We start from the raw sequence: 12,327 nt of genomic DNA, 5'->3' as shown, positions 1-12,327 counted from the left end.
AATCAGAGTTAGAAAATGTTTTGCTCTAACTTTAGCAAAGGTTCTTTCACATAAGCATTCCTGAGCAGTCCCGAGAGCCTGGCATTTGTGTTCCTGGCATATGTTTGTGTAATGTGGGAGAGGAAGTCACCTAAGTGAAAAGAATGTTGGTCTTCAAAACCTCACACACACACACGTGATTGCTTGCTGCACGATAACTGATATTTAATTCAGTGCTGTTAAAACAGCACAAAAACAACATGTCAGTTTAACAGAATCACTTGTCATTTTAGCACGGAAATAACTTGTAACTTAGTGCTTCAGTTCCTTAATATGCCATTTATTTAGGAAGATTCAGACTTCTAGAAGTATTCATTCAGGGAACTTTAAGACCTAATCCACTACATGAAATCCTGATCCTGTAAAAATAGTTTATGAATCTTTCATATTCATTCTGTAGGTTTAATGCGATGGGCAAATTAATGATTTTTTAACCAGTTTTAATTAGAACCCACGTTCTCAATCAGCGTTAATCAAACCTATTTGGCACTATTCAACGGCCAGCAGATAAAAGAAAATTGCTGTTCATTTGACTACCTGGTCGATTTGGACCAAAAATTTTCGTTCGCACTTTAAGGAGTCTCTCCGAACTTAAAACTCCGCTCTTTTTCAGCAAACCCAGAAAGTGTCAGACCTCTGAGGAGTTCTCAGTCTCTACACACTGTCGGATACCAACTGCACTTCCAGTGTGCGGGCGAGCTCTTGGAGAGGGCCGATCTCCACCAAAACCAAGCTGGGAAAAGGGACGAAGCCACAGAAGGTTTTGCTCAGCCCTGGAGGAGTGGGGCGTTGGGGTCCTCTAGCTCGGGACTTTGGGCAGGCTTCTGGGAGCTGCTTTAGGCGCAGGAAAATCCCAGCACCAAGTTGTCTCCCCCGAAAGCACCCAGGAGTCGTGTCCGCGCCCTAGCCACGCGGATCCCAGAAAGCCTTCACCACGTAGCGGATACGGGTACCCCAACCCTGGTGCCCAGCTGGTGGTAGTCCAGGTGACGGGCGACAGAGATGATCTGGGCTGCTCCTATCTCTGGCAGGACTAGACCGGGCGTGGAGGACGGCAAGGTTTGGCCGCCGCAGGAGGGCAGGAACTTGAGCTTTGGCGTGGTCCTGTGCTCTCGGAGCGCGTTGCTGCGCTAGCATCCTGCTAGCTTCCCTTTCCTGGGGCCTGGCTGGCGCTGGCAAATTGGGGTGTGGGTGGCTCCCAGAGCCGAGGCTCGCGAAGCAGTAGCTCCGGACTCCCTCCCTCATCCCCCGCCAACGGGGGCGGGAAGCTGCCGGGTGGGAGTAGCAGAGCGTGATTGCCCGAGGCCCCTCCTGCCGTGGCGAGGGAGAGCCATAAATACCCTGTTGCAACCTGCTCCAGACACCCCCTTCTGCCGGCTCTCACCCCTAGAAGAGCGCGCCAGACTACTGAGCCCTAGCCACCCAGCCACGCCCGCCAGCCACCCAGCCCGCCACCGTGAGTGCCAAGACCCGCTTACTTGACACGAGCCGAGGGAGAGGGGGCGCCTGTGAACTTGCCGGGGGCTCTGGGAGGAGGGTCGCGCCCCGATCCCTAATCCCTATGCGCCGGGCTTTCAGGCACCTCGACGCGCGCTAGCCCCTCTTGGCGGCTAAATTCCACCTGCCCCTTCCTGTACCCTCTGATGGAACAGCTGCCCTCTCCCCGACCCTCCTGGCTACGCCGGCCCTCTGGGTTATCTTATGGTGGATAAAGAGGGAAAACAGGAGCCAGATCCCAGGGCAGCTGGCAGTTTCCTCGAGGGTCGCCGCCTGGAGGGAGGTTTCCAAGGCAGCGCTCCGCGAATAAGGAATCCCCGGAGCTTGGAAGCGCCGCTGCCTGCCGCCTCTTGGGATCTTTCGGATCCGATCTGAGACCCACCGACGAGGGAGCTGTTCTCTCCACTCTCCCCGCCAGTTGCCACCCGAGTACCGTTTGCCATCACTGTCGAGCTCCTGCAGCGGGGCAGACCAAAACTTAAAAAGGAGAAACTTCTTCCCTTCCCTCTAACGGGGCGTTTGGGGAAGAGGGTAGGAAAGGGGTAAGTTCTCAGTGCAGGGGGAGGAACTTTTAATCTGTTTTTTAAAGTGTTTTAAATTGGCGCCGGAGCCTCCCCAACTCAGCGTCTCTCACCGCCGGATTCTTGACTCTGCTACTGGACTGAAGTTGCTCAGAGTTTTCGGGCGGAGCAGAGGGGCCGGGCCAGAGCAGATCTTGACCTGAATCCACAGGATGGTCTCACCGCTCTCTGCTCCCTCTGCGTGACTGGGTCGAGCGTAGATTGAAGGTTGGGGTGTGGGGGTCGTAGGAGTGGGATGGGCGCTGGGGCCAGAGGAGGAAGGTGCGGAGAGTGCGTCCTCTGAATTCCCTAAGCCCCCTTCACTGCACCTTCGGTGTCCGCAGATGCTGGGTAGCAAGCGACTGGGGTTGTCCGGACTGACCCTCGCCCTGTCCCTGCTCGTGTGCCTGGGCGCCCTGGCCGAGGCGTACCCCTCCAAGCCTGACAACCCCGGCGACGACGCTCCGGCGGAGGACTTGGCCAGATACTACTCAGCGCTGCGACACTACATCAATCTCATCACCAGGCAGAGGTAGGTGGGCTGCGCGGGACTCCCTACTCCGGGAGCGCCCCACTTGCACACCCGGAGATCATGGGCATCTTGAAGGACAAGGACTTTTTCTTTTTCTTTTTTTGTATACCAGGGCCAGACAGCATCAGGCACATGCTCAGCTCTCAGTAAATGTTTGCACAGGGAGCAACTGCCTCGGCCACTCCTGTCACAAAATCCCGATCCCCAGACTCAGGTCCCCCAGTCTGGGTGGCTGACTGGCCATTTCCTCTCACCCATCCCCTTGTCTTTTTTGTTCTTAGAGCAGTTGGAGGACTGTTTGGAAACCTGGGTAGGAAAGTATCCAGTGAAAGGGGTCAGGAAGGCGTTGGGAGGTAGCTATAGCTGAGAGGGCTGCAGGAAAACAACAGCACAAGCTAAGGAGGAAACAGCTGGGTCACCAAAGACACTGCCAGATTTTTCAACCTGCCCAAACTGAAGTGAAAAGACAAATTGAACTATTTTCCCCCTACAGTGTTTTATTTCAGTCTGAACCCCTTACCTGAAAATCCTGCTCCTAATAAGTAGAGATTTAGCATGAAAACATTGGTCTAAAATGCTGAGACTTTCCCCATTTCATAGCAGGTAAGTTCAGAAAAGAAAATGCTCACTTGGTGCTTTTTAAAGGAGAAGCTTACAATGATCTGTTCACTTTAGGATGAATCCAGGGATTACATGTAATTTGAGAAATTGTCATCTTTATTCTGAACCCCTAGAAAGCTAAAATGAAAGGCCACATTTCATTCTCAACATCAACTCTTAAGCAAAAAATCAAATCCAAACTATTTTAGAAGTAACATAGGATTTAAAATTGTTTCAAAAATTAATTCATCTTAGTTTTGAATCATTCAACTTTTTAAATTACTGAGATCAAATGTCCTTAATAAGCTGAAAACAATGAGCTTTCTACAAAGTTTAATGTTATTTAATATATTTAAGTTATGTTTTAAAAGTATTTTTTTGTTTGCTGTTTTACTATATTTCAAGGAATAGTTGGAAAGAATTCAAAGTGGGGAAGAATTTGTATTAAAGCAAACTCTAACTTTGATGAAACTTTCTATTTCATCAAAAAGCTTTTAAAGAACCAATTTATATGAAATTAGAAATATATGAAAGTGCTAGAATTAAATAGCATTGGTTTATGATCCCTGAAGTCTGATAATTTTCATTAGTGAAGAGCAAGAATGTCTTAATAGACCTTCTTAATAGACCTTAATAGATCTTAATAGACCTTCAGAAAGTTAATTGCTTCATATTCTTGCTTATGCATCATAAAGACCAGAGAAAAAAAACTGTACAAATTGTTTTTTTTCCTAGGAAAGACTTTGTTAGTTATTTAGTCCATTAATTATAGCATATAGTGGAACTTAGTTTTACAAAGATGATTGATATAAACCTTTACCATTGTGTAAAGCTTTGGCATTTCAAAATGTTTTCCTAGGCATTACTTTGTTCAGTCTTTACCTCAAAGCTTTGAAGTGAGTACAATTATCACCAGTTTACAGATCATGAAATTAAGGACATTTCATGAAAACTTTTTTTAGGGGTGATTAAATTGGAGCCCTCCTCTTGATCTGTGGATAATGTCACTACTAACAGCACTTAGAGTGATCTTCAACACCTTTGATGAGGAGAAAATAAGGGAAAGGGCTAAGATTCAGGTTAGCAAGTGTTCCTGAAGCAATTTCCTATCTCCTCTTCATATAAGCTCCTTCTTAGAAACACTCAGAGGCTCGTAATCTGCACCCATCACCTCCATTCTATACTCTCATCATCTTCCCACCACACACATCGACTCATATGCACATCTGTATTTTTGAAAATTATGTATATACACATACATTTTAATTTGGTATAGATGGTACTGTGATATTCTCTTTCCTCCCCTTTCTACTTGGTTCATGTTCTAAAGCTATATACTCCTCGTTCATTGCTTCCAAAGGTGGCATCATTTATTCTAGAGCATAGATCTACCACATTTTATTTTTATAGTCATCTATATCAGTGGTTCTCAACTGGGGTTGACTTTATGCTCCCCAAGACATTGGGCAATGTCTGGAGACATTTTCAGTTGTCATAGTGGTGGGATGGGGTGGCATGGGGGGGTGGCATAGGGGGGTGGCATGGGGGCTACTACTGGCATCTAGTGAGCAGGGGCCAGGGACACTGCTGAACATCCTGTGGTCCCTAGGACAGCCCTTGACAATAAAGAATTATCCAGCTCAAAATGTGCACAGTGCCAAGACTGAGAAACCCAGCCCTGGACTAGAGTTTCTTCCTTCTAGTCTCATTGTTATCATCTGGGGAACTTCTAGAATATACTGATGCTGAGCTGCACCCCTGAGGAGTTAAATCAGAATCTCCCAGAGGGTGGGACCTGGGCTTTTTCAAAACCCCCAAGATGATTCTAATATGTAGCCAGGTTTGATTTTCCTAGAGATGCTATCTTTGAAAGTTAAAGCATTGTCAAGAAGAAGGATAATCCAGAATTAATTTGAGATAGGAGAACAGTCATTGATGCTGCTCTGGGTACCTACTACTTTCTGACTACAAATTCTGCTATTGCAGACTTAGGTTCTCTAATGGTAAATTGGAGAAAATATTCACCAGTTCTTCAATTCACTGGAGCATGATGAAAATAAACGAGTTAAGGTTTCCCAAGATTTTTAGGATTAGTAAAATCAACTGATGGACAGAATAAATACATATAAATTGCTGCCTACCGTCTGATGTCACAACACTAGAAAATCTTTGAGGAAATCTCACAAATGATGGGGGTGAGAGAGTTGGCTTTACTTTTGTGTTCCTTGAGTCCTTGCAAAGGAGCAATAATAGGAACACTTTCCTCCAAATTTAGATTTAATTGGGCTTGATAGGCAGCTAACATATACTCTCTATCAGCTTTATTCCACTGTTTTATCTGATATCTAATCAATCCACAGTAGACTATTTTTTATTTGTGAAAAAATCAGCTACTGATGTCCAATGCTTTTATTGAGAAAGGGAAAAATAGTATCTTCCAAAAAATACAACTTGGTGTATATTTCTCAGCTCCTTTAGCAGAGAGAGAGACAGATAGACAAACAGACCAGGTCCTCACTCACCTGGAGCCAGCAGCATATACTACCCTGGCAGGAAAACGTAACCTTGAATTTATATATTGTTCTACCCATACCCTGCTATGGGAGAAGAGAGACCAAGAACATTTCTATGGACCAGTAGGTTTCCTTCGTATTTTCAGGGCAGATTAAAATCACGTCAGGAGAGAAGACTTTTAGTTTTGGCACCCCAAATAAACATGGAAAATATAGGACTCAGAATCTGTTGGTAGCTGTGAGAATGGATGCATTTCAGCAGCAGTAATGTGCATTTTTGTGTATCACTCTGTTGCTTTCAGAGCATTGTGACTTACAGTGAATATTCATCAGGATTCTAATTTTAGCAGGAGTTATGATTTTGTTGATGTTTTATATTTAATACCACAAATCTTTCTTTTTTAAAGGTGTTTATGGTTTCTCCAAATTTGCCTTAAAGAACTTTTACTCCCCCAACCCGTTTTTTTGTTTTTTTGTTTTTTCCAGATACGGGAAACGATCTAGCCCCGAGACCCTGATTTCAGACCTCTTGATGAGAGAAAGCACGGGAAACATTCCCAGAACTAGGTATGAAAAGATTTATGGGGGAACACTGTTGCAGAGCTCAAGGTGGTCAGGGAAAGGAAATCAGACAGGACTGCTGGAAGAAGGTGTTGGGATGGGGCCCTCCAGACCAGGTAAGATTTGGACAGGAAGAGTGATGTGGAACAGAGCATGGAGGACCTTTCTCTTCACATACTCATTTACAAATCTCTGAACTTGTGGGATAATATTTTCTGATTCAACTTAATTTGATGCTCCTTTGAAATTTTCAAATATAAATGATTTTTGCCTCAAAAATTACTCTATAGAAAATTTCTGACTGGCTTAGATTGGGGAAGCACAGGGTATGCCCTAATATCTACATTGAAATAACCAACTGTTTGTCTTTGGCTGAGGTAATCTTTAGTTCTTATAGTCTACACAGAGGATCTACACATCCTTGGAAATGTTCCCTCTTGGCTTCACTCCAGTCACACTGGTTTTACAAGAAGCTGTAGATTAAATCAAGGGGTGCTCCTGTTTACATTTTGACTTATTTTAGTTCCTCCAATGTCTCATTGTAATTTATCACATTCAGTGAATGAACATTGAACAACGTGTTATTCTTAGGGCTTGCTTGGAAACTTGGGGCTTTCTTGGAGTGTGGAGCTGCCTTAGGACAGGTGCCCTCTAATATCTAGATGTCAAACATTGGGCTGGGGTCATTCCAGGTAAAGACTGCAAGTGAAAAGATGCCTGCTCCTCCTCCTTTTCCATAGCTGGCTCTCCTGTCCCAAGCCCACTGTCCCTTCCCCCAGTAAGATGGCCTGTCTACCTTACACCCAGAGCTCTACAACATCAAGAACGAAGCTCCCCAGAAGAGGTCACTAGAACACTTGCTCAGTGCATGTGACTGGCTTGTCACTCTTCATTGGGTTCTCCCTCCATTCTCTTGTGAAATGGCCAGCCAGAGTGAAGCTGCAAGCCTAGGGTTGTCAGGTTTGTTTTCTCTGAAGGACACACAATTTGGATTGGAATAAAACTCCAGTGCTCTTGTCCCTGGCACTAGCACAGACTTGAACAGCAAATGCAAGGGAGGCAGGTGGAAAACTCATAAGGGTGGTTTTAAAATACTAAGCAATACATGCTTTAATGTTTCATTAATAGGCATATGATGTTTGACACAGTAATAAGTTTAGGATATGCTATATCTATTCAGGATTAGAAATATAATCATCCAGACTGACCTACAGCCTTAACGCTGTTCTTTGTTTTGTGGCCCAAAGTTACATGGCTGGTGAATGAAATAGAGTTAATTGTACTCTGATTGACGGCTTCAATCACGTGCACTTAGAAGGAGACAAAACTTGATGGCCTTGAAATTGCCTGTAAATGCGATTTTATTTAAAAGGGTTCTTTATAGTCTATTAAACAGCATCTTAGTATATAAAAAGCCTTGCAGGAAAACACAGGAAGCATATTCAGAGTTGAATAACAATAACTTTCTCTTTACAGTTTCGTGTGATTCCTGTAGTTTTGATCTTCAGAAATATTGCAGAGTTCTTTGGCTTCTTTGATAAATACAGAGCATTTTAAATATTCCCTCTGAGATTTTCCTGAGACTCCCCTTAACATGAATGAAGCTCCACAGCTGGGTCTCTGTACATTATGCCACTGTCTCCCACTGTGATATTCTACGTGGTCTCCTATTTAGAATGCCAGCAGCCTTCTTAACAGTTTCTGATCATCTTTAAGTTCTGAGCTCAATGTCTCACTCTTACAAGCCTCCCAGGAAGTTAGAAGCTTCTCTTACGTGCTTTGCTTTTTGTGTTTGACAGGCTGGAAGACCCTTCTATGTGGTGATGGGAAATGAAACTTGCTCTCCAGTCTCTGCCTCTTTTTCAACCCCCATTTCATCCTGTAAAACTAGAGTCTGCCAGTCCTCCCAATGCATGCAGCCCCTGTGCTCACCTCTGCAGTTTCCCTTTGTCGTCATTGTATGTATGTGTGTTTAAATAAAGCACTATGCACTCAAAAGTGTATGCTCTTCAATGCAAAATCTGCAGTTGCAATAGTGAAAAATATTTGAAGTCATTCATTAAATCACAGTCTCCCTCAAGTAGCAGATTCAAGGTTTGTTTCACCAATACTAAAGCAGTGGCTATGGAAGATATAAAGATATGATTTATGATGACTAAGACTCAGCTGTGTGTGTGTGTATATGTGAACAGCAGACATATCTGAAACACTGGACAGGGCAATGCTAATTTGGAACTATTTTGCTGAACTTTTCCCCCATTCACAGGGAATTCTTGTTAACCTTGTTAGCCTGTGCTGTCAGCAGAAAGGGTTGCTGTCTAATAGAACCTTCTGCAAAATGTCCTGAATCTCCTCTGTTGCATAGTCACTAGGCACACATGACTTTGGAGCACTTGAACGTATCAAGTGCAAACAAAGAACTGAGTTTTATATTTTAGTGTATCTTAAATAGCCCTGTGTTTCCAGTGGCTACATTTCCTTACGCCACTACTCTTAGAATTTGAGTCATAAACAGAAACACACTGAGTAGGATAATTATCTTTTCACACAACATGGAGTATGCTAATTTAGTTATAGGTTATTAAACTCCCCCTCTCTTTCAGGTACTTATATGCATAGGTTTAACTTATTAGATTCTTATGTGTAATTTCTAAATCAAAGAAGTGGGTCTCATTCTATATTTGTACTTTGAACTACACTCTAAAAAATATGCATAAATATTTCTATGTGATGTCTTAAAACTGCTTACCCTGTAGCACATCATGACTTAGGGAATTGTATGGTATACAAGAAATTCTGTGTTCATAAAGCATTTTAATGTTTTTCCAGTACTCTTATGAAAGGAACCAAAAAGGCCCCTCATCCCTTCCATCACATGAGGACATAGCAGGACAAGGGTTGGCTATGAATCAGGAAGCAGGCTCTTACCAGACATCAAACCTGCTAGTGCCTTGATTTTGGGCTTCCCAACCTCCAGAACTCTGAGCAGCAAATCCATGTTGTTTTTAATCCACAAAATCTATAGTAATGTGTGATAACAGCCCAACTGGATTAAGACATTCCTAATAAACAAAAATCCACTTTAAGAAATATAATAATGGTAAACTTTAAATTTTAAACTTTAATTGCAAAGCTACATTCCCAGAGATTCCATAGTAGTATTTCTGAAACATTTACAGCCTGATAACCATTCTTGGAATGGGTTTAAATGCAACATGTCACCCATCTATCACTGCAAATTATAATCATCTTCACTAGAGTTACAGTAAGAACAAATTCAACCTTCATTAATAAGATGCCTATGAGCAGCATAGTCATGATGAAGTAAATGTATAAGAATTTATGAAGCTCTCCTCTGATCCTAGATTTATTTGACATTCTATGAGGTATAAATTGTGTATGTTTTTTGTAGATGCTGCTGCATTTTCATTTTGATCCTTTCAATGCTCATGCCACATTCAAGTAGAGGTTATCGCCCCTATTTTCACCGGTGAAGAAACTGAGGCCCAAAGAAAACAAATGGCTTTTCCCACCTCATTCAAGTTAGGGGGGGTTTGATGGCAGCTGCTCTATTTACAAACTCAGGCTTGCCTGGTGATGTTTCGTGGAAGAAGTCAGTCAAGACCAGGTCACATATAATCTAATTAAGAACATAATCGGGACACACTTAAATTAGAGAATAACAAATAAACCATGCAAAGGGCATTTACAAGAGGAAATGAGTGTGGACAGAATGCGCTAGAAGAGACTTCAGAGAAAATGTGAATGTTGAGCTGGGATTGAGTACATTCTGGGTAAGGTGACCAGTTAAGCTCCACACAGAGGTGGGTCAGCTCAGAGAGTGGCCAGGGTTGGATCAGTGAAGAAAAGTCCAAAAATGACCACACTCATTCATCTATTCATTCATTCACACACTTACCATGTTTTGAGCACCTAGAACCCATTGGACATTACACTGAACACTAGGGATACAAAGATCAATAACAGTTTCTCAGGGAATTTGTCATTTAATGAGGGAGAAACGTAGTTATGGTGTATCGTTGAAACTGCAGAGGTGGGCCTATTAGAGTTTGGTGTATTAGAGGCCTCCTTTCCGCTCATCATGTCTCCCTTTGTAGTTTCCTGACAGAAGAGCTATAGATTTAACAATCAATGGGCAAATGGAGAACAAAGTAGCTGATGGGCAATTATCCAGTGAGGTCAAAGGCAGGGCTGCCCTAAGCTAACTCAGGATGCCTGGCTGAAGTCTAAGCCTCCAGAGTAGCCCAGCCCCCTGGTGGGGAGTGCAGGAATAGTGAGGTTTGTGGCAGCTTCCCAAACGAGCTTACTAAACAGACACACAGACAGGAAGAGCTAGCCTGCTGTGTCCAGCAGCAGATGAAGGAAGAGAAGGGACACTCATGAAACCATGTTACCTCCTGGTACAACTGCCCGTGCCCACTGAGCAATGTGGTCTCAAGAATCAATCAGAATAGCAATTTCATTCCATGCAGATACAGACAGTAAAAGAGAGTAGAGGAGAAATGCCCAGAAGCCTCTACTAGCCAAGAAAAAACTTGGGCTTTTCAAATTCAATACACTCAAAGCTATAATTCCATTTCAGGGGCCATGATATCTCCTTGCTCTCTAACAGGGAAGTGGGCATGAGGTGTTTCAGGAACTATACAAGGACACCCATCCCAGGCTGGGAAGAGTGGAGGACGAATGTCAAATTTCCTGGAGGAGCTGATGCTTGAGCAGAGGTTTGAAGATGGAACACCAATTGCCAGATGAAGAATGCAAGGTAGGAGGTAGAGGACCTGCAGGTATGAGAAAACAATACATATTTTGAGTAGTTTTAAATTATTCATGTTTCCTCTACTTTGAAACTGACCATGTGCTAGGCTCAGACCTCTGGGTTACTATTCTAAAAGCAGAATCCCATGTAGGATGGAATCAAGCCCTATAGCCACCCCAAAACCTTTTCTCCCAGGCATTCCTCCCCTCCAACCCCACCTTCCTATAGACTAGGCTCTGGGAGAAAACCAGCCCCTCTAATAATATTTTTCATTTAGCCAAATCAGAACTCAACTTCTCAGCCTGGGAGTTCCTAATCATGATCTTATGGACAAACCTACAAGTTCAGAGAATAAACATTTTAGAGTTGGTTCCACTCCCTAATTCAGTAGAGATACAACTCACTTTTGCTGTATTTTAACGGCCTAAATACCTTCCAGCCTCTTCCCCCTGCCTAAATAAGGAACAAGACAAAGACAAACAGGATAAAAAGAGATGGAAAAATCTGCATTTGTTTGAGACTTCCACATCATGATACAAAGTTTCTTCCCACTAAGCAAAGAGGACTATCCGGAGCTGCTGCTGCTGCTGCTAAGTTGCTTCATTCCTGTCCAACTCTGTGCGACCCCATAGATGGCAGCCCACCAGGCTGCAGCGTCCCTGGGATTCTCCAGGCAAGAACACTGGAGTGGGTTGCCATTTTCCTTCTCCAACGCATGAGTGAAAAGTGAAAGTGAAGTCGCTCAGTCGTGTCCGACTCTTCACGACCCCATGGACTGCAGCCTACTAGGCTCCTCCATCCATGGGATTTTCCAGGCAAGAGTACTGGAGCTAGGTCCACACAAAGCCTCCATGTGCCCTACTGATGTCAGGAAAGCAAATAAGAGGGCAGATAATCATTCCTCTCTTTCTAATATACCTGCATTATGCTAGCAAGAGAGTTCCAGAAAAACATCTATTTCTGCTTTATTGACTATGCCAAAGCCTTTGACAGTGTGGATCACAACAAATTGTGGAAAATTCTTCAAGAGATAGGAATACCAGATCACTTGAGCTGCCTCTGAGACATCTGTATGTAGGTCAGGAAGCAACAGTTAGAACTGGACATGGAACAACAGACTGGTTCCAAATAGGAAAAGGAGTACGTCAAGACTGTATATTGTCACCCTGCTTATTTAACTTCTATGCAGAGTACATCATGAGAAACACTGGGCTGGAGGAAGCACAAGCTGGAATCAAGATTGCTGGG

General features: G+C 43.6%; 1 protein-coding gene across 1 annotated transcript; it reads left to right on the top strand.

Annotated features, from left to right (window-relative positions):
• Nucleotides 1–1,156: 1,156 nt before the first annotated feature.
• On the top strand, nt 1,157–8,300 carry NPY (neuropeptide Y). Its single transcript, XM_069588817.1, has 4 exons — nt 1,157–1,495; nt 2,441–2,628; nt 6,228–6,308; nt 8,102–8,300. Exons 2-4 carry the CDS (start codon nt 2,441–2,443, stop codon nt 8,124–8,126), a joined length of 294 nt encoding a protein of 97 aa, XP_069444918.1. The 5' UTR covers nt 1,157–1,495; the 3' UTR covers nt 8,127–8,300.
• Nucleotides 8,301–12,327: the final 4,027 nt, after the last annotated feature.

This window comes from Ovis canadensis, chromosome 4 (assembly GCF_042477335.2).
Source record: "Ovis canadensis isolate MfBH-ARS-UI-01 breed Bighorn chromosome 4, ARS-UI_OviCan_v2, whole genome shotgun sequence".
Taxonomy (NCBI): domain Eukaryota; kingdom Metazoa; phylum Chordata; class Mammalia; order Artiodactyla; family Bovidae; genus Ovis; species Ovis canadensis.
This window is presented reverse-complemented; position numbering and strand designations above follow the sequence as displayed.

Excerpts from the sequence above, each read along its gene's own strand:
- NPY (XM_069588817.1), top strand. The coding sequence starts at position 2,441 with ATGCTGGGTAGCAAGCGACTGGGGTTGTCCGGACTGACCCTCGCCCTG. Across the intron at positions 2,629-6,227 it reads AATCTCATCACCAGGCAGAG|ATACGGGAAACGATCTAGCC; the intron begins GTAGGTGGGCTG and ends TGTTTTTTCCAG. Across the intron at positions 6,309-8,101 it reads GGAAACATTCCCAGAACTAG|GCTGGAAGACCCTTCTATGT; the intron begins GTATGAAAAGAT and ends TGTGTTTGACAG.